This window comes from Lissotriton helveticus, chromosome 10 (genome assembly GCF_964261635.1).
Source record: "Lissotriton helveticus chromosome 10, aLisHel1.1, whole genome shotgun sequence".
Lineage (NCBI taxonomy): Eukaryota > Metazoa > Chordata > Amphibia > Caudata > Salamandridae > Lissotriton > Lissotriton helveticus.
This window is the reverse complement of record NC_136071.1, coordinates 1,093,758,051-1,093,783,781: the sequence shown is the minus strand read 5'-3', so window position 1 is coordinate 1,093,783,781 and position 25,731 is coordinate 1,093,758,051. Positions and strand designations below refer to the sequence as shown.

The 25,731-nt window shown below is 50.5% G+C and overlaps 1 protein-coding gene across 4 annotated transcripts in view; it reads left to right on the top strand.

The window, feature by feature from the left end:
- The window catches only part of PHKA1 (phosphorylase kinase regulatory subunit alpha 1), a 1,063,236-nt gene that overhangs the window by 826,512 nt on the left and 210,993 nt on the right, over positions 1-25,731 (top strand). For all 4 annotated transcript variants that reach the window (XM_078663812.1, XM_078663811.1, XM_078663813.1 and 1 more), the window contains one exon: positions 6,585-6,635. In XM_078663812.1, coding sequence (XP_078519938.1) covers positions 6,585-6,635 — 51 coding nt within the window. The remainder of the gene's footprint in view (positions 1-6,584; positions 6,636-25,731) is intronic.

Below are 25,731 nucleotides of genomic sequence, written 5' to 3'. Positions count from 1 at the left end.
GGGCCTCGCTGCACACATTTACAAAGCACATTGACAGTCAGGTCTGGAGAGACGGCTTCTGTGGCCGTTCCGTGCTCCATGACTTTCTGATGTAATCTCGTTCGCAGACCCACCACCGGGGTTGGTATTGCTGGTTGGTATTGCTGGGGCATCTATTCTAAGGTAAGGAATCTATCACTAACGTGTCTCTTTCAGATGCACAAGTTACTACTTGTGTAACGATATATATGTAAGAGATATTAGTTAGTGATAGTTTCCTTACTGACCCCACCCATCCTCCCCGTTATGCAAACTGATTACTAGGGTTAAGGTCATCACCTTTTAGGGCCCTAGTTTTATGCACCAATGGTTAGTATCTTGCATGGCTCTGCGTTTTGGCACGGAAAGTCGTGTACAGAACTGACGTCAGTGCGCATGGGTGGCGCCTAAGTACCCTCCGTGACGTCATCTCGGCGCTGACGAAACCAGTGATGGATGCGGAGCCGCAGGACTCCACCTACTGACGCACAGGGGTACTGCTAAGCAAAAACCTTTCGGATCCAGTCTGACGCCTGGGGATATTCTAAGGTAAGGAATCTATCACTAACTAATGTCTCTTACAGATATATTGTTACACAAGTAGTAACTTGTGCTTCAGTGTCACCATTCAAAGTGATAAATATTCTTGCCTATTGAATAGGTCATACACATCTTTTTTACCCTTACAAGGTGCACCACTCAACACCCTAGAGTTCATGTAATGTTGCATTCAAAACCTTTTTTCAGACTCAAAATAGGATACCAATATGTAGTTATATTCTTCTTGTTTTAATTCTTTTTGTCAACAACAATTTCCTGTTTAATCGCCATGTATTCTGGCTGGTTCTACATGGCATGAAACAATATCTCAACAATGTACAATGTTTGCATCACATTGTTACAAAAGTTTTGCGCTTGAAGGCTGAATCTCTGTGCTGTGCTCTGAATGCATTTAGTGAAAACCCTTCTTCGAGGGAACTCTACAAATAACAAATGCATGTGTATACAATTAGTGAATATGGCCTACTAGGACCACTCGACATTCTATGTGTGTACCAACTAATGTTCAAAATCCCAATAGTTACTGCTTTCTGTGCACCCCCTAGTGCTCCACTAAAACCCTCAACACTATGTCCGGGTATTTTTAAAAGCATGAGTTGGCTATGTGGTGATTCACAGTGTTTGTCATGATATAGTGTTGAGGGTATTAGTTGCTTGTACTTCTCCAGCAGCCTCTCAAATATGGCCTTTATAAGTCTCTTATGCACCTGTACCATATTCCCATGGTTGCAAATTCTGAAATGAAATGCCCTTGCCCACATCTCACTTCAAATTATGAATGTTACATTTTCAGAACCGTGAAGCCCTGGTGAGTTGTTGTGCTTTATAAATACCAAAAATGAAATGGAAATTCAATGAGCAATAAACAACACAAACAAAAAGAAAAGGGTTATCTATAGAAACCACGAGGCGGGATACAATTCTGAAGTTTACAGCACAATTACAGCATAATTTCCCATGGGGCAGTGAGCAGTTGGAAGAAGTTTGGGAAATGTAGGGTGTGTGTTAGAACTACAAACCACAGTATTTCAGCAAGGGTCCGAAAGATAGGAGATTTTTCAGACAAACCAGCTTTTTCAGTGAACACCAGTCATTTCCTGCTCACCATGTTTCATACTTCAGAGAGCTGACACCCTCTCTCTTCTAATGTTTCTTTTGTCAGTCACTAGTCCCCTTGAAAATAGGACCATGCTATACTTGGGTGACTCTAGGTGCCCAAATATGCCTAGCACTGCTGTTTGATGTGTTAAGAGGCTTCTAAAGGATGTTATTGGTTTCCCTGCCGCCCTTTACCCAATAAATATGTATCCTGGTACATTTCCAACTTGAATATAGCAAGATGCCAGTCCACACTACACCTATGACAAACTATATCTCGGACCATTCCCATGGAGCCTACTTTTATTATAATAGGCCCACAAAAGAAGCATCTTTAGCTGAAATACTCTGAAACTATCCTGAATAGACACTTCCTTGCAATGCATGAATGCCTCATTTTAGTCTTCCCAGATTCCTAGCGCAGTCAAGCATGTTGACTGTTTATTGGAAAAAAGCACTTGCAATGCTTCAGTCGGAATTCTAAGATAGTAAATGTAAATGTAAATGTGGGTGTACTTGTAAAGCGCACTGCGACTCCACGGAGTATCCTGGCGCTGAAGACCGCTGGGGAACCCGTCCTGGTTTTCCCTGTGAGATGGTCCCTTTCTGGGTATCTCCAAGGTGAAACCAGGCATCCCCGGCGTCTGTGGGGGGCCGTTGTAGAGATGAGGCAAGCTTAATGCCCAGAGTTGCCGAGTGTGTTCCCTTGTTAGAGTAGGCACCGAGGCGAGAATTATCGAGTCCATTTTGACCCTGGTCCACGACCCTGCCGTGTCGGGAATTGAACCCTGGTCTCGGGCCGTTCTTTGCTTACGGGTCTGCCACCTCTAACCAGTGAGCCACACCACTCCACAGTCTAGCAACTCATTCTAATGTGTGGGTTTTCTTTCCAAGATGTGACAAATCTACGAATATCTGTACTCCTCTTTATCCCCTGAGTTATTTAGGCCCTAAGTTATGCAGATAGTTTTAAAGTGGTGCTTCCCATGTAGTGCTGTCAAGATTCTTGGGACCGTTGGTCTGCTAAAACGCAGTAGATGTCTCTGTCTGCGTTTTTAGCCTTGGCCCATATGCAAGCTCAGGAAAGTCATGAGTAACATATGCATGGACAGATGAGTCATCCATAGAACTCTTGGTCAGCACCCAGTAAGATGACCTCTATTTCCTACAAAGTTGTTTACCCCATGACAGTCTCCAAGTCCGTCCAGTCAGATCTCGATTTAGCGATCCCGATCAAGCTGTAGTTTTTAAACCCTCCCAATGCAAAGATCTTGCATAGGGCTGCACAAGACAAGAATGGGGTCTCTGGCCAGATTGTCTTTCCAACCAGTCTTTGACATGGTGACCTTCTAGTTTTACTCCTCCCCTCCATAGGTAATCCATGTATGTCTCCTTTCCCATATTGAGTCTATGTACTCTGATTGTTCCTGCATAGGGTGAAGGCTCAGGTGTACTTTTGGATGCACAGGAGGTAGATAACATCCTCAAATGCAGATCTGCACAAGGTACACAATGCTGTCCATGACCTTCTGTCATCCCTCCACAGACTTCTAAATGTCCACTCAAGCCTTTAAGAAAAAGTCACGGGGCTTTTGAATGTCATATTTAGAGAAATTCCAAGAGCGAAATAATCTCATTTTGAAAAGAGATGTGCTTCGAAGTAGGGAGAAAAGTCATTTTTGTCAACATCACATTTAGAATTCTCAATCCGTCCTGGTAGAAGTCTTTCCGAAAATCGATCCTGACTGGTGGCCACCTCCAACCCTAGTATCAGACCCCTTCATTATTTTTAGTACGTTTTTTCTATTTTAGGCAAACCTAATTCCCAACTTCCATTCTGGAACAAAACTTAGTGGTTAACTCCATGGACAACACATACAGCCACAGGGGTATTAGGCACCCCATGCCATTTACCGTTCCAGGTCTTAATTTCAGAGACAGCAGTGCATTAATCTTGGGGTCTATGTATAGTACAGGGTAGTACTGTATGTATCTCCCTCAGTGGAGTTGACGGTCTTCTCTGTGCCTAAGGATAAATATTCAATAGGCTCAGTCACTCTTAGTGTAATTATAGAGCCTTAGGACGGTCTTTCTTGTTGACCTCAACCACACAAAAATGGATGGTCTGGGTGCATAGAGAGGAGCTCACAGGCAGCTGCAATTTGGCAAGAACCATGTTAAGGTAGAGGATGGAACGATCAAAGGTGTTATTTGTCTCAAGTCTTTCTCCTCTTGCTTTTCAGCATCGTCACTTGTCTCACCTTTCTGTCCACCACAAACATTTTGATCGTGGTTTGACCAAGCCGTAAGGCAGTTTGAACTGTTCAGTAGAGATGCTGTTCAGATCTGACATTTTCCTCGACTGTAGCTGCTGAATGGCTTAGCTGACCGCTTGTGTCATCCTCATCTCCAGTCCGAACCTATCACATTCAGCCATTCAGGTAGCGGAAGTTCTCCCAAGAAGTGCTCCCTGCCAGAACCATCACAATCCCCTGAAGACTGACACTGGACTTTAAAGTAATGTGCAAATGCATCCTCTTCCTTGCAACCTCCTAACGTAGGTGTTACAAGGAATCCAGTACAAAACCTGTCCACTTAGAACGTTTATTGTAGTTACTGTGCTACATGCTAAGTTTACCTGTTTCGTTCCCAGTCTTGTCCAAGTGACATAGTACCGAATATTATAGGTTTTGACTTCACCCATTGTGAGGGTCAGATATTCTCACGAGAAGCCAAATCTCCAGGTGAGTTATTCAGGGCTTGTTGTACTTGCATTATCTTCACGTCCGTCTCCATAATTTGTTCCGTCAATTTCGGTCCATTATGGTTCACTCGGAAAAGGGTTTGACCCTTAATGGCATCTTACATACTTCACAAAGAGTGGTGTTTGGCGTGACCTATCCCTTACTGTTAGGCAATCAGCCACCACTTGTTATTGGATGCGGTGTTCCCAGACCGTCAACACCAATGGCTGGTGGTCAGAAGTGCCCCAGCCCATCTATTCCTCTTCTGATGTTGCGGGGTTCTTCGCAGCTGTATTCGGTAAGGCGTTAGAAGTTCCTCATGCTATGCATTCAGTTACTTATGTTGTGGGGTTCTCTGCAAATGAGACCTGGAAATAGCACCCTTGGAGGAAATAAGCATGCTCTCCAGAGTTTGCGGAGGCAGTGTTTGGTACTCGGGACATCTACAAGGCAAAAGGCTCATTTGAAGTGCACCTGTGTTGTTTGTCTAGTCCTTTCCCCTGCATTACCAGGCTACCTGTCAAGGCTTTTATTCATAACTTTGTTTAGGTTAACCCCGCAGAAGCGAGTAGCAACAGTGGTCTCCGGCAGCAGATGGCCTATCTTGTCTAGGACTAACCCTTGGAGTCTTAACAGAGCGTTTAAACGCATAATGGTATCCCAGAACCAATGGACAGCCACTAACCACCCCTGTGAATTGTGCATCTTCCTGTTTACAGACCAGTGTGAAGGGCAGTCTCTTTTTTAGCGAATATTGCCATGTCTCTGGATTTGCAGAACTAACAGTTTGTATCTATCCAGGGGGTCTCCAGCGAGTAGCTTTTGAGCTATTGGTAGCTCCCCACCTTCCTGTAAATTGCTCTCCTGTGTGCAGCCCAATCTGCTAAATTAAGAACTTTTGCTTAGTTGAATTAATAGTGTGTATTGGAGAGGAAATTGTGCATATTTTCAGAAAGCATGAACTGATGTTTTTAGACAAATGGTTGAATTTACAAAATATATTTAAAGCTGATTTTTGAGTGCTAAGTCATGTTGTGCTAGGGAGACTTATAATTAGTATTATTACCTTGTTGCCAGCGGCATTGCAGCCATGGCCGTTATGCACTACGGACAAAGAGGCATTCCTCATCGAAAGAGCCTTTATTGCATTATTGTTGGCAACTCTGCCTGAAGAACTGAGGTGATCGCTGCTAGTAATTTTTCATATAATGGCCACTAATGTATTTAGTTTGATGTGGTCGCTATTATAGCATTAATGATATTAATGGTGCTGGGTATAATTTCCTCTGAACATATCTAGCTTTTACTTCAGAATAGGATGAAGACCTTTGATCCACCCTCACCCACAAAGTGTCAAAAGCTCCCTAGCACAGGGGTTTCTTTGAGGAGCACCATGTCATGTCTATGTCCCTGCAAATATTTTACAACCACTTTTCATTTAAACTATCCCTCAGGCCACTAACATCCCTAGTCAGTCATTTACAGGGGTCATCCATGCCGTACCCCCCAAACCACCTCCATTTTATTTGTGGAAACCACCACAGGAGTAGCTCACTATCTACTGCCATGACAATGTCGACCCCTCTTCTTATGACACCAGATGACTCAAGCTGTTTAAATCTGTCATCTTTTGTAATGTAGCATAACAGTACACAGGCCCTTCTGTGATGTGCGAGTGTATGCATATGTTCTGTGTGCTCATCTAGAGCTTTTCTTGGTTCTGAGATAATATACAGGATCTCATATTGTTTAGGGTGGTCTATTTGCATTGCCCATCGACCTTTTTGTTTTTCTTTTTAGCCTTCCAGCTATTCCAAGCTGACACCCCCATCATGTATGAAGCGCTATATAAATGTTCTTACCTCTAAACAACCATGCTGTTTAGCAACCTTTTATGATTGATACAACTACTCAATGGCAGTACACCTTGTTGGTTAATTTGGCCTCTCGGACGATTGTGGTCTTATGTTTAATTTAGGGTTGTATGGATTTAAATAATTTGAGGCGCACTTCTATAAAGTGACTTTTGATCAATTGCTTTTAATCATATACGCGTGGGCTTCTTTTTATACTGACAGTTAATTATCGAACGCTAATGCATGTGTTATGTGTTTAATTACCCTTCTGTGTACTTTACTAAAAAATAGTTGTTTTGTTTTTTAGTCCTACAACTTCCAGTCGTCGGATGCGCAATCCTTGTCCTTCTCTTCGTTGGTAAATATTACTTTCTATTTATATTCTCATAAAATGTGATAGGAAGAACTTGTAAACGTTAAAAGGCTCACACCAAACTCATTCCAAGTATGACTATGAATCCAACACAGCAGAATTACTGTAAAAATATGATTTGCAAAGAGAGCATTATACAGGCTCAAGTTACAAAAAGTGTGTATTTCCAGTATAAACTATTTATTTGATTTTTTATTTATTTATACCATTTATAAAGCGCGCTGTTACCGAGCGGTGTCCTGGCGCTAAACTACACACCTAGGTGGATATCACACTGAAATAAGTGCGAAGTGACCAACCTGCAAACTCCACAACCAAAGAGCAATGAATCAACAGTGCAAAAAAATACACCAGTATATTGTCCGACAAACCACTGCACAATCTTTAGTCAATTAGAACAAGCCCGTAGTCGCCTGTATAGTATACGTTCAATCAATCAAGAATTTGTAGAGCGCACTAATTACCCATGAGGGTCTCAAGGCGCGGGGGGAAAAAAGGGGGGGGTGCTTCTGGTCGAACAGCCAGGTCTTGAGTAGCCTCCTGAAGGTCAGCAGGTCTTGGGTGTGTCGTAGGCTCAGTGGGAGGGTGTTCCAGGTCTTGGCGTCAAGGTGGGAGAAGGATCTGCCACCGGTGGTTGTTCATCGGATGCAAGGGACGGTGGCGAGGGTGAAGTCGGCGGAACTGAGCTGGTGGTTGGGGATGTAGAAGAAGAATCGTCTGTTGAGGTAGGCTGGGCCGGTCTTGTGGAGTGCCTTGTGTGCGTGGATGAGGAGCTTGAAGGAAATCCTCTTGTTGATGGGGAGCCAGTGCAGGGTTATCAGGTGGGGGGTGATGTGGCTGTGGCGTGTTACTTCGAGGATAAGGCGTGCAGAAGCGTTTTGAATGCGTTGCAGTCCCTTGATGAGCTTAGCCGGGGCTCCCGAGTAGAGGGCGTTTCCATAGTCGAGTCTGCTACTGATGAGGGTCTGGGTGACTGTTCTTCTTCTATCTGTCGGGATCCACCTGTAGATTTTGCGGAGCATGTTGAAGCAGGAGGAGGAGACTGCGTTGACTTGCTTGGTCATGGAGAGTGTTGAGTCGAGGATGACTCCTAGGTTGCGTGCGTGGTCGGTGGGTGTCTGGGCTGCTCCCAGTGCCTTAGGCCACCAGGAGTCGTCCCAGGCTGAAGGGTTGGAGCCGAGGATGAGGATCTCCGTCTTGTCCGCGTTCAGCTTCAGTCAGCTGATCTTCATTCCTTCGTGGAAGTTGGATTTGGCGGTGAGGGGGTCCTTAGTGAGGGACAGGATCAGTTGAGTGTCATCGGCGTAGGAGATTATGTTGAGGTTGTGATGTCGGGCGACTTGTGCGAGCGGGGCCACGTAGATGTTGAACAGTGTCGGGCTGAGGGATGATCCCTGGGGTACGCCTCAGATGATCTTGGAGGCTTCGAATCGGAATGGGGGGAGGTAGACGCTCTGGGTTCTGCCAGAGAGGAAGGAGGTGGTCCATTCCAGGGCCTTGTCTCTGATCCCTGCGTCGTGGAGGCGTTTGCATAGTGTGCAGTGGCAGACGGTGTCGAAGGCGGCGGAGAGGTCCAAGAGGATGAGGGCCGCGGTCTCGCCGTTGTCCAGCAGGGTCCTGATGTCGTCGGTGGCGGCAATGAGGGCAGTCTCGGTGCTGTGGTTGCTGTGAAGCCTGACTGGGATGGGTCCAGGATGCTGTTTTCTTCGAGGCATCGGGTTAGCATACATTAAAATCATGATATGTATATCTGTTTGTAATATCTGTCAGCGACTTTTCGACCCCAAGCACAATCTAAGGATCCCATCAGGGCATAGGAATTCCTGGGGGCTTTTTGGTGCCCACAATGAGAGATGAAAACCCTTAGACACTCTCTTAAATCGTTGTTAGGCCTGACAGTGGCGTGCACTGACTCAAGAACAAGGACGTGTGGCATGCATTATTAGACTGATTTTGCCTTTCCATATTGCTAAGGAGATTTACTATGTATGCAACACCTAATGTGCTTTCAATGGCTAGTGCCAATTGATAATATTTAGAATGTAACTGATATATTGAACATTTTTACGTTTTATTGCACGTTTGTGTCTTTTTTCCAAGCTCTCAGTCCTGTCATCATATCTTTGTAACTTTACCTACAGCTTACCTTTTAGAATTTGAGTGGGTATATTTCTGTATTCAATGGGTATTTTGCCTTCCCAACTTCATTATCGAAGCAGAGTAAGAAACCTAGAGACCCACATTTTTGCGTAAACTAAAAAGATTGCGGTTTTCTGATTCAGTTTTTCTAACATTTATTTTATTGAGTTTTCTGATATTAGCAGCATTACGTTATCAGAAAGTGTGTCTGGTCACCTTGACAAGATATTGAGAAATCGGTGAAAAGTAAAAGTGAAAGTTTCATTCAGAAAAGAAAACGTTAGATTTTGCAGAATTTTGGTTGACGTTTCAGGTCGTCTGGTGCCTTGAGTGGGCCGAAAACGTACTTTACCGGAGAGGCTTGATAGGAAGTTCGATGATTCAGTGAGACGTGGATTGGTGGTGGCTAACGGAATGAGGAAATTGCCAGTTACTCATTTGGTACATTTATTTCTTACTATGAGTGGGATCGTTAATGAAGAGTGACCATCTTTGATGGATAAGTAAACCAGCAGATTCTTCACCCTTAGAACAGTGCTTCTTAAACTTTTGACTTCAGTGGACCCTGACTTAATAATTAGGGAACCAAGTCCCCCACCCCCACCCCTAGAATCAATATAGGAATCCGGGGACCCTCACTGAGTAAGTAATTGCTGGAAGCCGATGACCCCGACCTAAGCATTTTCGTTAACTTGAACTGCAAACAATTCATAAAAAATACACAAAGAAGCATTCACCAAACAAATTTACAAATCATTAAATATTTTATTTGATTGACAAACAAATATAAACAATAAAAAGAATCAAAATTTTAATGGCAAGGTTGTATGTAGCTTTTCTAACTTTGAAGCCACTCATCATCCATACTGTATTCTGTGTGATGCACTAGCAGTGCTCCATTGAAGCAAACTGAGGATACTAACTTAGTTTTTGCTTCCAATTTCAAATTCCTTCACATTATCAGACCCTAAAATGTGGGATGCCTCAAGGCTTCTCTCTAAGCCCCACCTTGCGCAACCTGTATGCCGCTTCCCTGACGGAGGTCATAACGGGTCACAGCTTCTCCTCTGTCTTACACAGATTATCATCTCACTCTCATCACAGACTGACAAAACCTCTACCCAACTAACTCACTGCCTGAAACAGGTAGTTGACTGGATGGCAGCTGGCTGCCTTAAACTAAATTGGGACAAAATGATGGTGATGGTGATAGAAAACACCATGCTAGGTGGGTGGAGATGAACTAGCCAGAATTTTTGGTCTCTCTACCAACCTCCGAATCGGAGGTTAAGCGTCTGGGCTTTTGACTCGATGATGAGATCTCAATGGCATCTCAAGCACAAAAAAAAACAAGCAGCAACCTGCTTTGGCCTACTAAGGACATTGAGAACGTTTATGAGATGGCTACCTGAACCATCACATAGAATAGTGGTTGAAAGATTTGTCATTTCAAGACTCGATTATGGTAACTCTCTATACCTGGGTAGCCCCAAGGCTGTCAAAAAAAGACTACAAGTCACCCAGAATGATTCCACTTGCATATTGGTCGATGAAAATCCCTAAACACCAATCCGCAACTGCGGCTCTGGCAAGCCTGCATTGGTTACAGTGCTTAAAAGAATACATTTTATAGCACTGTGCTTAGCTCATCGAGCAATGAATAAACAGGGTCAGAAGTTAATTCATAGTCTTCTTGCACTGTTTAATACGTCAAGAACGCTGCACTCCACCAACGAGCAGCTGTTTGCAGTATCCCAGATAAAGAGATTTATGAGTGGAGGAAGTTTCTTTGCCTTCCTGGCCCCCAAGCTCTAGAACTGTCATGTGGCGGCTTTCCGCTTTCCGCCGTTCCGGGCACCACGGGACACATGCAGGATCGGAATACTCACTTCCGGCCGGAAGTGGATGTCCCGGTCTAGTCCTCCGTCTCACCAAGCACTTCCGGGGGTATACGCTTAAATGCGTGTTGCACCGCCGGTTCGGTGCTTCTGATTCGGATTCATTAAGGAGCCCAGCAGACGTCGGAGGACCGGTTTTCAGCTCCTCGAGTATCCTGGAGGGTCCGCTGCTCCTAGAGTCACGGTAACGCTGCCCTGAGTCTTCACGCGTTACGTGACGTTTTTGTTACCATTTGCTTTCCTTCCTTTAAACACAGCCGCACAGGAGCGCTGTTGTTTGTACCTTAGGGCTGAGCGCTGTGAGCGCTAGGTATCCTTGTTGGGACAGGACTGACTCTGTCCTTGGCAGTTGCGCGGGCGCGCTGCTGCATTCCATTACTTTGTACTCCCCATCTGGCCGTGGCGCAGGAGCGCTGCTGCCTGTTCATACCGGAAGCGCAGGAGCGCTGTGACATTTTCTTGGAATACTTTTCTTTTGGCAGTGGCGCAGAAGCGCTTCTGCTAGTTTCAACGAGTATGACGAAAGGGAGCGCTGTTATGCTACTACATGTGGCGCAGGAGCGTTACACAAACATGCACTGGGCCGCGCTATAGCGCTTACCCTGGAGTTCCAGTTATTAGTACCCCTACGCGCAAAAGCGCCTCTTTTTGTTGTTTGGTACTTTGGTGGTTCTTATGCAGGAGTGCCTTCTTCCATTTCTACGCCGAGGTATCAAGCTCCTGGACGCTACGTTGTGGGCCTCTTCCTTGGATCAGCGCGAACAGCGTGTCTGGGTGAGTGCGGAGACAGGGGCTACCTCCTGCATGTGTTTTGTGGGGTGTTGTGGCGCAGGAGTAGTACCTCGTCCTAATTGGGTCTTTGTCTTGTTCCCTCAGCTGTGCCAAGACCCTACCCTTGCTGTGCCAAGACCCTACCCAACGTTCCTACCACCAAAGGCCACTCCACTTACTTATTTGGCCCCCATCCCTGGAACCATCTTGTCCTTGTCGGGTGTTACTCCCCGCGGGGGTAGGTTGGGACCAGGGGCGGTAGTTTGTGTCGTCTCTGTAGAATCGCCTCACGAGCCCAGGTGAGTCTTGTGGGGTACCTGAAGAATCAGAAGCCCACGTTATAACATTCTGCCCAGACGACATGGGAGAACCGGAGGTAACCCTGCAGGACATAGCAGCCTTGCTGGCCGCCATGCAGGCAGAGAACCTCAGTTTACGCCATGATATGACGGCCCTACAGGGCCAAGTGGCTGCTGGTATCACCAACCCTTGGGGAACCACTCCTAGTCCCAGAGCCAGACAAGAGGGGTTGCTTCGACCGCCTACGTTCAGCTTTGGGGGGTCCTCCTCTGCCACCGGTCAGGACACGGCTATCCAGGTCATCGCGCCTCACCCGGTGCAACTGGCTCCACCCGAACGCTTCTATGGCGACAGCACCAAGTATGGGTCTTTATCCACCAATGTCATCTGCATTTCATGGCCAGAACATCTGCCTTCCCTGATGATGCGTCAAAGGTGGCATTCATACTGTCATACATGGGCAGGGACGCCGCGCAATGGTCCATCTCGTTGGTAGAAAACGATGACCATGTGCTAAACCACTTGACAACGTTCAAAGAGACCATGCGACGGATGTTCGCCTGTCACACGTTTGTGCAAGCCGCAGACAACCAGCTGCTCGGATTGAAGCAAGGAAACAGTGACCTTCTCCACTATATCACGACCTTCAGCCGACTAGTCATCGAGGCGCATTGGCCGGAGGACAAAAAGGTGTCAGTGTTTTCCGAGGGTTGCGGGATGACCTGAAGGATCTTATTGCCCAACATCCCGACCCTACAGACATGATAGGGCCGTTTATCGACATGCGTGTTGGACTTGGCCTTTTCCACCCAAATTTTTCGCTTTTGACCCCCTTATCTAGATTGTCTCCCCCATGGGATTAAACCTGTATAGGCCATGAGTGGTGTGAGACCCCTTGTGAAAAATGTAATTACATGACATAATGTGAGCACTTGTAAAATCCCCCATTTTAAAACTGCACCTGATTGAAATGTATTGTATTTAAAATGGATGCCATGGCCCTGGGTTTTGCCACTGGACTGACATAGGTCAGCGGACTAGATAATATTACCCAGCTACCCCTAGTTTTGGAGGGAAAGCCTGGCACCCAGGGTGCTCAACCCCTCCCCTTGAGCCAGTGTGAACCAGTTATCCCCAACATTCCGGAAGGTGCTGGCTCTGTGAGGGAGGAGGGTATAAATAGGGAGAAGTGTCACCAGAGGGTCAGTCAGCGCTGGGACAAAGAAGAGAGGGGACCTGCTGTGAGGTGCTACCGCCACATGGGCCTGTGAGCTGGGCCCTGCACCCCTATAAACCCCCCCTCTGCTGTCCCCATGGGCCCCTGACAAGGGAGGGCCCCTATCCAGGTCACTGACGCTGTTTTGACCGGGTATCACGCCAGCGCTGTGTGAAGAAGCGCCCAGGAGGTGAGGAGTGTGCCCCTGAGGACCTGCTGTGGGACTGTCTGCCTCCTTTGAAGCACCATGGGGAAGATTGTGCCCCCGAAATAATTGTTGCTGGCTGAGGTGCTGTGAGGCCCTGTGAAAGCGCTGGGTCTCTGGGACTGTTGTGGCCCCCTAGTGCTGTAAAGCCTATCTGACAAGCGCTATAACTGCGAAGCGCTGAGGAAGTGCTAGATTCCTGCCCCCTCTGCGTAGTCTGAGGAAGGAGCTGAGGTTGTGGGCAGAGGGAGGAGCAGTGCGCTGTGAATAGCGCCGTTTTCGCTGTTTTCTGAGGAGACTGGCAGCCTGTGAATAGCGCTGTTGTGGAGGCGCGCTTTGGCCGATATAAATAATTAATTAAAAAGGGAGCCTACCCCTTGTTGCTGCCAGAAATCACCGTCGCGGCCCGGCGCTGTTGTGGGGACCCCCCCACTGGGATGGTTATCGTCGCGGCGGCCCCCGGTACCAGGAGAGGGCCGCCGAAGTGAAGGAAGGGCTGCGTTAGGCCCTGAGGCCGCCGACATCCCCCATCACGTGACGGGGGCCCGGCCGCGTCATCGGCCCGCCCCCGCCAACGCCGTGCACGGATTGGCCTGCGCGGCCGTGCCCCTGGAAGGCCGCGCAGGGATTGGCTGCCGGCCGGGCAGCCGAGGAAGAAGCCAGAAACGAGGAGCGACGCAAAGCCCTGGGTCCCCGTGAGGGAGGGGGAACCCAGGTGAAGCACCGTTGCGGGGCCCCCGTGTCAAGGAGGGAGCCCCGAGAGAATCGACCAGAGCGGGAGGCCACCCCGCCGGTCTGTGTCCCACGCGAGGGGCCGGTGAGGTAGGCGGGGCCGGGGCACACTGTCGGTGCCAGCCCCGCCTCCCGACCTAAGAGGGCCAGAGAAGGGAGCCCCACTTGGGCCGCCCAGGGGTGCAGTGACCCCCCCCCAGGCCCCCGAGAGGAGAGAGTGTGGGCCCGAGTGATGCCACAGGGAAGGAGGGGCATCGAGGCACATTGCCGGTGCCTGCCCCCTCCCCGGGAAAGAAGCCCTGTGTCCGGATGGGGAGAGCCCCGGGTCCCAGAGAAAGGAGTGGAGGCCTGAGTGAGGCCTTGTGGGCCCGAGTGACCACGCAGATCACCGGAGAGTCCCGCGACTCGAGGTGCATTGTCGGTGCCTGGTTCCCCCCTGCAGAGGAGACCCCAGAGGACGCCTGCAGAACCTACTGAGCCCCCGCAGGAGCCATCGAAGAGAGCCCGGTGAGTGGGGCCTACATTTAACTGTGTGGGGGATAAAGAGGGCAACGGGGTACATTGCCGGTGCCCGCCCCTGGGACCGTGTTGCCTTGACAGGCGCCCCGTTTTGCGGAAGGCACCTGTGACTTGGGCTCCACATTTGTTTAACTGCCCTAACTTTCCTGCCACAAACTGCCCTAAAAGACAACTCAGGAGCAAGCCGGTTGCCCTTATTGCATATTCTGGGGTAGAGAGAGTCTCATTCCCCCTCATTGCAAATTTAGGTACCTACCTTATGGGTTGTTCTGGGGTCCCCAGTTAGAGAGGAAGTCTGGGCAAGGAAATGTCTAAGGGAGTCTAGAAGTAATAAGGGTGGGCTGTTGTGTATACCCTGTTGTTGATACCCCAAGGTTGTTGGTAGGGGGAGCCTAGCTATTTCCTTACAGGTGTTCCTGATCTATGAGGAGGGTCCCTACCTGATATCTATGCTGGGCGATGTATGTTCCGCCTAGGTTGGTCAATGGATTGGCCTGATGTGTTAATCCAGGCCCTTGTTTATGTACCCGATTGATGGGCCAGATAGGCTGATTTATTGCAGGTGTTCCTGCCCATGTTATGCCGTGATGCCCTAATGTTTTCTTTCCCTAACAGGGGTTGGGTTGGTGTTAATGTGCATGATGGTTAACTATGCTAATGTAGAACTTTTGCAATTACAGCCTTCCCAGTAGGATGAGAGCCTGAGTTGGCCCCGCCAGATTGGCCCCAGGTCTAGTGTTAAGTTAACCATCCTTTTTCCTTGCAGCATGGACTTATGGACTCATCCCTTTTGTCCCATGTAAATAATTCCCCATGATGTATTTGGCTCTGGCGCCAGTTGGCGCTTTGTTGTGATTACCAGTGTATTTTTCCTTTTTACCTTGCAGGTTGGAGATAACACTAAACGTATTCTTTTCCAACCAAAGGTGGTGTCGTGACTCTTTTGTAGTGTGATTGGTGGGTCGTCTGTGGGTACTGCGTGAATGCTTCACATGTCCTCGAAGTTTGGCCTGCCCGCTTGATGCCATGCTACCCCCCTGGAGACTTGGGAAACCCCCATTTCCAACATTTGGTGGCAAGCGGTGGGATAGGACTTGTGTTTGCGCAGTACCACAGCGGCCACGGGTTACACTGCAAATAGAGCTTTGGATGTAATCCGAGCCTTGTTGTGGGGATTATTGTTGTTTGCTAAATTGCTTCCTCCTGAAAGTGTTTGACAATTGTGTCCCCTTGGTCCACTGTGGGTGTGTCCCGGGTGTATCTCGCCACGATGGGGTTGATTTACCAGGAAGTAGAACTGATGGAGTACACCGAACAGGAGGTGATAGACTTCCTCCTGGAGAGAGGGATACCCCCAGTAGGGAACATTAGGAGGAATTTGTTTCTCTATGAGGCCCTCAAGAGGGGAGAGCCCTTAGAGATTGATGGGGACTTGTCTGACTACCCCCCCGAAGTTTTGAAGGGTCAGTGGGTTAGAGACCAGAGAGAGGGCTCCCCATCCAGAACCCTGGGAGGTAATTGCTCCGATGAGGAGGAGGAAGAGTCTAGCAGGGCAGAGACGCCAGTAGCTGTGGAGGACACCGAAGATAGGGAGTCTCGCACTGGGTCCAGTCCCGGGGGCACTGCCCCATCCCTTTCCCTGTCCCCAGAAGAATGGGTAGATAGGAGAGAAGTAAGGGAGTATCAGCTGGCGCTGGCAAAGCTCAGGCATGCCGAGGGCTTAGCGCAGCTGAGGGTAGAAGAGCAGCGACTAGAGACTGAAAAAGTCCTAGCGCTGGAGAGGATGGCGGAGGCGGAGAGGGCCTTCGCCAGGGAGAGATCAGCTCAGGTGGGTAGGTTGTCCCCTGAGAGTGGTTTTAGGAGTCTGGATTCACCAAAGAGGGTGGGATCCAGTGGTGGCAGCGAGTGTAGGTCCAGTGCAAGGAGTCCCACTCCCGAAGCCCAAGAGACTGTGCCTGATTCCCCGGAAGAGGAGGACGGGTTAGTGTTTAGGGGCAGGGGAAAGCTGTTCCATCAGTCCTGGGGAGAGTTCGAGGAGGAGTGTTGGACTGTACTGGAGGATTGGGTGGTGAGGAGAGCAGTGGAGGATTGGGAAGGGCTGTGCCATGCCGTTATCCGGGAGCACATGCTGAGGAGTTGTTTCCCAAGACTGCGTCACCATCTGTTGCGGTGCGGGTTCTCAGACCCCAGGGAACTTGCACGGGAGGCAGACCTCTGGGTAAGTGCCAGAGTGTCTGGGAAGGCTGAGGGGAGTGATCCTGAAGGGAGTGAGACGGGGAGGTGTCCCAGCTGTGGTCACCGGGCCTGGAGTGTTCTTTAAGAGAACCCCAGGTTGGGAGACTAGGCTGTCCCGATGTGTCATCCAGAGGAAGGGATCCCCTCATGTCAGGAGGACCCGGAGCATCAATAATTGGAGCTCCAGTGGTTCGGGGGTCTGACCAGTCACAGGGTTTAGATCCTGGACTGGGGTTCCAGGTTAAGGGGTTGCCTGACACGGAGGGTGGGGTACCTGTAATTCAGGTCCCTACCAATTTGACTCCCAGGGGTACTACTCCCAGTGGGAGGGTGCGGAACTCTGGGAGGGGGTGCAGAGGGAGGAAGGTCTCTTCTCTGTCACCAGCTCAGCCACAGGGCGCAGATCCTGGGTTGGGTGGCCAGGGACAGGGGTTGCCTGCCCTGGTGGGAGGGACCTCTGTAACCAGAGTCCCCCCGGAAGTGACTCCCAGGGGTACTTCTCCGGGTAGGAGGGTGCGGAACTCTGGGAGGGGGTGCAGGGAGAGGGAGGACTCGCCCCTGTCACCGGTTCAGCCTGTGGGTTTCGACTCCAGGTTGGGGAGAGAGTTGTGTGAGGGTGTCCCCAGGCGTAGGAGATGGAGGAACCCTTGGAGGAGAAGTAGGGGGAGGAGAGCCTCGCCCCTAAGGGCTGGTCAGTCTGAGGGTGTAGACCCCAGGTGGGTGGACCAGTGGCAATTTGGAGAGAGAAGAGTGGTCCAAGAGAATTACAAGCCTGAGGCTAGAGCCTCCCACTCTAGGAAGGAGAAACATCCCACTAGGGAACACCAGTGGTGTGGTTTTGTTGGTGAATGGAGGGTTGCGAAAGAGAACCATTGGGTTCCAGAGTGGAGGAGAGACTGCAGGTGCTCCTGTAGTTGCAGGCCTGCATCCACCTTTTTCCGCCCCAAGCAGGGAAGCCCATCAAGGCATTGATCAGTCTACCCTGGCTTTTGGCTGGGGGGGAGTCGTGTTGGACTTGGCCTTTTCCACCCAAATTTTTCGCTTTTGACCCCCTTATCTAGATTGTCTCCCCCATGGGATTAAACCTGTATAGGCCATGAGTGGTGTGAGACCCCTTGTGAAAAATGTAATTACATGACATAATGTGAGCACTTGTAAAATCCCCCATTTTAAAACTGCACCTGATTGAAATGTATTGTATTTAAAATGGATGCCATGGCCCTGGGTTTTGCCACTGGACTGACATAGGTCAGCGGACTAGATAATATTACTCAGCTACCCCTAGTTTTGGAGGGAAAGCCTGGCACCCAGGGTGCTCAACCCCTCCCCTTGAGCCAGTGTGAACCAGTTATCCCCAACATTCCGGAAGGTGCTGGCTCTGTGAGGGAGGAGGGTATAAATAGGGAGAAGTGTCACCAGAGGGTCAGTCAGCGCTGGGACAAAGAAGAGAGGGGACCTGCTGTGAGGTGCTACCGCCACATGGGCCTGTGAGCTGGGCCCTGCACCCCTATAAACCCCCCCTCTGCTGTCCCCATGGGCCCCTGACAAGGGAGGGCCCCTATCCAGGTCACTGACGCTGTTTTGACCGGGTATCACGCCAGCGCTGTGTGAAGAAGCGCCCAGGAGGTGAGGAGTGTGCCCCTGAGGACCTGCTGTGGGACTGTCTGCCTCCTTTGAAGCACCATGGGGAAGATTGTGCCCCCGAAATAATTGGTCCTGGAAAGATTGCCTGAATTGATGATGATAGACTGAAGATTCGGGCTAGGTGATGTAATGAGAACTTCTGTCTCTGCAGGTTCCGCCTCAGTTCCCTGCGATTCAAACGCATTTTCTGTTGGGGCAATCTGAGGCATTGCCGTACCGTATCGACCTCGAAACCCAAGAAGGTCAACTTTTGGTCCGGCACGTAAACCTATTTCTGGTCGTTCAGTATGAAACCCAGATTCTGAAGAAGATCCTGAGTCAGTCTGAGTTGAGCAATCAAATCTGAAAGAGACATGTTAGTAATAGATTCCTTACTTTAGAATATCCCCAGGCGTCAGATTGTATCCGGAAAATTTTGCTTAGCAGTACCGCTGCGTGTCAGTAGGTGGCATCCTGTGGATCCTCGTCCGTCACTGGCAATGTCACTGGCAATGTCACGGAGAGTACTTAGTCGCCATCCAAGCGTGCTGACGTCAGTTCTTTCTTTTTCCGCGCCAGCAAGCGCAGATCCGGATTGAGCACGTACCCCTAGTCACTTTTTGACTACTCTTTTGAGAATTTTGTCTCCCCTTTTTTCTCCTGGTGCACGTAGGGATGCCCGGCTTTAAGTCTTGTGGGACGTGCCGCCGTAATATGTTGGTGGCGGACCCCTACAATGTGTGCCTCTACTGCCTGGAGACAGATCACGACTCCCGGGCCTGCCGGGACTGTCGAGCCGTGGCCCTCAAAGCCTTGCGGGAGCGGTGCCGGAAATTGCTGGAGGTTCGGCATTCGTCACATCGCCACTCTGGGTCCAGGGGCCGTCGCTCCTCGGGCTCTAAGTCTTCGCCTTCGGATTACGGTAAGCGACGTCATAAAAAAGAAGTGGAAGAAGCGTGTTCCCTCTCTGATGTCCCCCCGTCGCTCCTTAGAGGCGGACGAGGGGGACAGGGGTTCTGCCCCTGCGGCTCCTCTAGAGCCTGGGAGTTCCACGGTCTACCCGCCATACCCGGGTCCGTCGGCGACTCCCGAACAGGTGCAAGGGTTTCTAGCTGCCATGGACCGCTTTTTTAGGCCCTGGGCTCCCGCCGCCGCGCCTTCAGGCCCTGCGGTCCCGTATCCAGATCCTGTTGGCCCACTGGCTCCAGCCCCGGCGCCACAGTACCCTTTGCCGCTGGCTCCGGCGCCAGGAGCTGCAGCGCTGCCGGCTCGGGCCCCACCCTCGGCTCCAACCCCAGTGCCACACTGGGTGCTGTTTATTCCACCCTTGCCCCGGTTCCAGAACCATTTTGTTCCGGCCTGGGATCCGCATTGGGAGGCGGCTCCAGCCTGGCCCCGGCCGGCGCCGTTCTCGGCACCGTTCTAGACGCCGTTCGTCCCTTCTCCGGCTCTGCCGCCGCGACCGGTTCCCTCTACACCAGAGGCGGACGACGACTGGGACGGGTCCGAAGACCCTCTTGCCCGGCAATGTGACTCCAAGCAAGATTGAGTGGAGGACTTGGAAGACGCAGGCAAACTCGATGTCTCTTCTGACCCGGGGTTTGCCTCTCCTCCGCCTACTATGGAGGAGGGTGCTTACTACTCCATGGTGCTCCGTCGGGCTGTGGAGGCTCTCAACCTCGACCTCCCTACAGTGGCCCTCAAAACCAACCTCCTTACCGAGGTGCTCCAGACGGGGTCTACATCATTGGAGCTGTTGCTTCCTTTCAATGATGCCCTTACCGAAGTCCTCTTGGGCACTTGGTTGCGTCCGGCCACGGGGGCCCCGGAAGATAAAAATATCGCCAGGCGTCACTGCCAGCGCCTGGTGATCCCGCCTTCCTGACCGCTCACCCTACACCTGAGAGCCTGGTCATTCAGGCCTTGACGTCGCAGAGTGCCTTTCCCACGGCTCCGCCGGATAAGGACTCTAAAAAGATGGAACAATTTGGTAAGATGTTGTTCTCTTCGGCCAGCTTAGGGATGCGGTCGGTTAACACCGCCTGCTTGTTGGGCCGCTACTCCCAAGCAGTGTGGGATTCCGTTGCTCAGGTCTTGCCTCAGTGTTCTGAGGAGGTCCAGGCTGTCCTTTCTCAAGCGATTGCTGAGGGTAAGGATGCGGCTAAGCTCGCCATCCGGTGTGGGTTGGACACCGCTGACTCGTTGGGCAGGGCGATTTCCACAACTGTGGCTTTGCGGCGCCACTCCTGGTTGCCTTCGACTGGGTTCTCGCCCGTTGTCCAGGGCTCCCTCATGGACATGCCCTTTGATGGCCCGTTTTAAGGACTCATGGGCCACGGCCAAGTCCTTGGGTCTTCCTACGAAGAACCCTGCAACTCCTGGTTTTCATTCCTTTCGTGTCCAGGGCAGAGGCACCCTGGTACGCTCCTTCAACAAGCCTGTGCAGAACCAGCCTCAGTGCGGCCGTGGCTTCCGCAGAGGCGGGTCTGGGAACCAGCGTGCGGGTCAGTCCACCTCTACCCCGCTGCTTCCACCTCCAAGCCTTCCTAATCCGAGCTTCATGGAGCACCCCATGCCGGTGGGTGGCAGGGTACTCCACAACTTCCGCCACTGGCGTGAAATTACATCAGACAAGTCCCTGTCCCTGCGATGGTCAAACCAAGCAAAGTACAGTGCACTTTCTACTTATCTGTAATTTTTATATGAATTTTCGCATTGCTTATTTGAAATCAATGTTTTTAAAATATGGCATTTTTAGTGTGGACGCAGCTATAAGACTGCTTTTTATGATGCAGGAGCCTGATATATGCTTTTTTACCACTACTTATCTACTTAAATGTATTAACGTAAGAAAAAGTATGATGTTTTAATTCTTGTTTTTTAATAGAATTTTTTCTTTCTGTACTAATCTCTATCCATATAATGATGTATCATCTATGTGCTTTTATGGTTGTTTTTACACAAACCGAATAAAGCTTTTTGAACTGAACTGAACTGAACATCAGACAAGTGGGTGCTGCAGATAATCTGCAAAGGTTACTCCCTTCCTCTTCAGTCCTCCCCTTCAGCCATGCCACCGCATGTCGGGGGATCATTTGGATCTTCTCCGACAGGAAGTTACGACCCTCTTGGCCAAGGGGGCCATCGAGTACATTCCCGGGCAGGAAGTAGGGAGTGGTTGTTATTCCCACTACTTTCTGGTCCCCAAGAAGGACAAGGGGGGCCTGTGCCCCATCTTGGACCTCCGGGACGTAAATCGCTTCCTCTGGAAGGAGAAATTCAAAATGGTGACTCTGGCTCAGGTCCTGTCTGCTATCGACCCTGGAGACTGGATGGTAGCATTGGACTTGCAGGATGCTTATTTTCACATCCCCTTCCTGCCGGCCCACTGGCGCTACCTGAGGTTCACAGTAGGCCAGCCTTCGGCCTCACCAGTGCCTCTCAGGTGTTCACGAAGGTGAAGGCGGTGGTCGCAGCTCACCTGCGCAGGTCAGGGGTGCCAGTCTTGCCCTACCTCGAGGACTGGTTGTTGAAGGCGGGCTCGCCCCAGGCAGTCGTCAACCACCTCCAGACTACGGCCGACCTCCTGCATTTGCTGGGGTTCTCCATCAATGTGCCGAAGTCGCACCTGAGTCCCTCTCAGAACCTCCCCTTCATCGTAGCGGTTCTGGATTCAACGCTGTTTCTGGTTTATCCTCCCGAACAGCGAGTCCGGGATATTCAGGCTATGATTCCGATCTTTCAGCCTCTATCCCGGGTTTCGGTCAGGATGACCCTCCAACTTCTGGGCCTGATGGCCTTCTGCATCCTGCTGGTGACACATTCCAGATGGCATATGCGGGCTCTGCAGTGGGACCTGAAGTTCCAGTGGGTCCAACATCAGGGCAACCTGCCCGATCTTGTTCAGATCTCGGAGTGCACTGCACGACAATTGCAGCGGTGGCTCACGGATCGCGATTGGGTCAGTGTCAGATCCCTCTCCCTTCCCCAACCGGAGCACACTGCGGTGACGGATGCGTCCCTCCTGGGATGGGGGGGGCCACTTGGGAGAGGCGTAGATCAGAGGCCTCTGGTCTCCGGCGGAGTCCCGGCTCCATATCGCCCTTTTGGAGCTGCGGGCGATCCGACTTGCACTGAAGGCATTCCTTCCCTCCGTCCGGGGAGGTGTAGTGCAGGTGTTCACGGGCAACACCACCGCCATGTGGTATTGCAAGAAACAGGGCGTAGTGGGGTCCCCGACCCCATGTCAAGGGGCTCTGCGACTCTGGACATGGCTGGAACATCAAGGCATTACCTTTGTGGTTCAACACCTGGCAGGTTCTCTGAACGCCAGGGCGGACGAACTCAGCCGCCGGTGCTTGATGGATCACGAATGGCGTCTGCACTCAGACGTGGCACAAGGTCTCTTTCTGCACTGGGGAGAGCCTTGGTTAGATCTATTCACCACCGAAGAGAACGCGCAATGTCATCAGTTCTGTGCGTTGGAATTTCCAAGGCAGCACTCGCTCGGAGACGCTTTTCATCGCGAGTGGAGTTACGGTCTGTTGTACGCCTTTCCGCCTAAACCACTTCTGCCCAGAGTGCTGGAGAAGATCAGGCGCGACAGGGCCCAAGTCATTCCTGTGGCTCCGGACTGGGCTCGAAGAGTATGGTATCCCGAGCTACTCGGTATGACCATCGGTCCTCCGATCCGTCTGCCTCTTCGGGAGGATCTTCTGTCGCAGCAGCAGGGGATGGTCCTCCACCCGAACCTGTCCAGTCTCCACCTCCATGCGTGGAGATTGAGCGGCGACAGTTGACATATTTCGATCTTCCTCCCGAAGTCTGCAGTGTCATCTTGGCAGCCAGGTGTCCCTCCACTAAAACGGTATACGCCTGCCGGTGGAATACATTTGTGGCATGGTGCACAGAAAAGGCTGTGGATCCTCTTTCTGCCCCACTTTCTGAGGTTCTTCTGTTTCTTCTGTCTTTGGCCCAGCATGGCTCTGCTCTGGGCACAGTCAAAGGTTAACTTTCTGCCATCTCCGCCTTTTGAAAGCTTCCTGATCAGCCCTCTCTTTTTAAGTCCCCGGTTGTTAACCGTTTCCTCAAAGGCATTACCCACACATTTCCTCCTGTGCCTTTCATAATGCCTCAGTGGGACTTGAATCTTGTCTTGACTTATTTGATGTGCGCTCCCTTTGAGCCCCCTCATAACTGTCCCTTACGTCTTCTCATCTTAAAGACGGCTTTCCTGGTAGCTATCACCTCTGCCAGAAGAGTGAGTGAGCTCCAGGCTCTTTCTTCTAAACACCCTTTCCTTTCTGTTCATCCGGACAAGGTGGCTCTAAGGACCCGTCCGGTGAGACGGCTTCCTTGGCCATTCTGTGCTCTGTGACTATCTGGTGTATTCCTGTTCGCAGACCCACATCCGGGGTTGGTATTGCTGGGGTATCTATTCTAAGGTAAGGAATCTATCACTAACGTGTCTCTTTCAGATGCACAAGTTACTAATTATGTAACGATATATCTGTAAGAGACATTAGTTAGTGATAGATTCCTTTCCGCCCCACCCATCCTCCCCGTTCTACGGACTGATTACTAGGGTTAAGGTCATCCTTTTTAGGGCCCTAGTTTTATGCACCAATGGTCAGTATCTTGCATGGCTCTGCGTTCCTGGCGTGGAAAGTCGTGTACACAACTGACGTCAGCGTGCATGTGCCAGGCAGTAGAGGCACACATTGTGGGGTCCGCCACCGACATATTACGGCGGCATGTCCCACTAGACTTAAAGCCTGGCATCCCTACGTGCACCAGGAGAAAAAGGGGAGACAAAAGTCTCAAAAGAGTAGTCAAAAAGTGACTAGGTGTTCGTGCTCAATCCGGATCTGCGCTTTCTGGCGCAGAAAAAGAAAGAACTGACGTCAGCGCGCATGGGTGGCGGCTAAGTACTCTCCGTGATGTCATCTCGGTGCTGACGACGCCAGTGACTGACACGGCGCCGCAGGACGCCACCTACTGATGCACAGCGGTACTGCTAAGCAAAACTTTCCGGATCAGTCTGACGCCTGGGGATATTCTAAGGTAAGGAATCTATCACTAACTAATGTCTCTTACAGATATATAATTACACAAGTAGTAACTTGTGTAACTCTTTCCTCCTGGTGCATCAACAGAATATCGTCCAGGTAGAATATGAGGCGCACACCTTGAGCCTGGAGCCACTTCATGGCTGGTCTCAACAGCTTGATGAAGCACCAAGGGGCCGATGACAGACCAAACGGTAGACCGGGGAACTCGTAAACGAGTCCGTCCCATTGAAATTGTAGAAAACGTCTGTGTGGTAGGAAAATAGGGACCGTAAGGTACTCGTCCTTCATTTCAAGTCGAAGCAACCAGTTGTTTGGTAAGAGCAGGTGAATACCTTCCATTTTGATTGGCGATACACCACCTACTGGTTGAAGTCCCGGAGGTTGATTACCGATCTTAAATCCTTGAAGATATTGCTCAAGAAACGATCGGAGTGAAGGGTTGTGTTCACAATAGCCCTTTTCTGCAGGTCTTGTATCTCTGTCTACCACCTGCGCTTTTCTCAGGAAAAAACAAGCGAGGTGGGGCGAGAAGTCCGGTGTGGGGTTCCTTGGAGCTCTATGTGAAAACCCATCATTGTCTGTAATACCCAGGAATCCCCTGTAATTGCTGCACAATTGTGCCGTAACCACTGGAGCCTTCCTCCCACCTCTGTTCGGAAAACAGGGGTAATCTTTACCGGTGGGTCCACCAGGTGCATTTTTGGCTCCACAAGTGGTTGCCTTCCCCCCTGCGACCTTTGCCGCGGCCTCTCGATGGATAGAACCCTCCGAACTTCCGTTGGCCCTGTCACTGCATGGATCTTCTGGTCTGAGACCTGTGGGGGTTTGTGTTGGAAGGATGGCCGGAGGAGCGCCCCCTACCTCTTCCGGCCCCTCCAAAAATTTGCTGACTGAATACTTTTTTAATCGATTGCTGGGCCTTATCCAATGAGGAGAAAGTATTCACAAAACGAGATAACTCCTTAATGAACGTATCTCCAAAGAGGCCTCCATTCGCTACTGACCCAGCCTCAGTAGAGACAATTCATCAAGTCGTGGCTCAATCTTCATCTGTAACGAGCATCTACGCTCAGTAGATAATGCACAATTTGCATTACCGAGAAAACAAAGGGCCCTTTGTGCCCAACCCGAGAGGATCGTGGGATCTATGAGATGGCCTGTCTCATTGGCATCCTCTGCCATGTCCAATATCTTTGTAAGTGGCCCCAGCAGATCCAAGACCTTATCTTGGCAGGCCCACCAAGAGCGATCCAGACCCTTTTTCGGATCTTTGATAAATGTACCAATGAACGTGGCCATTCTGGCATCGATTTCTGGGGTGCAAGCCTCTTTGTTAGGCAGGGATGGCCGGGGGTACTCCGCCCTAAGGCAA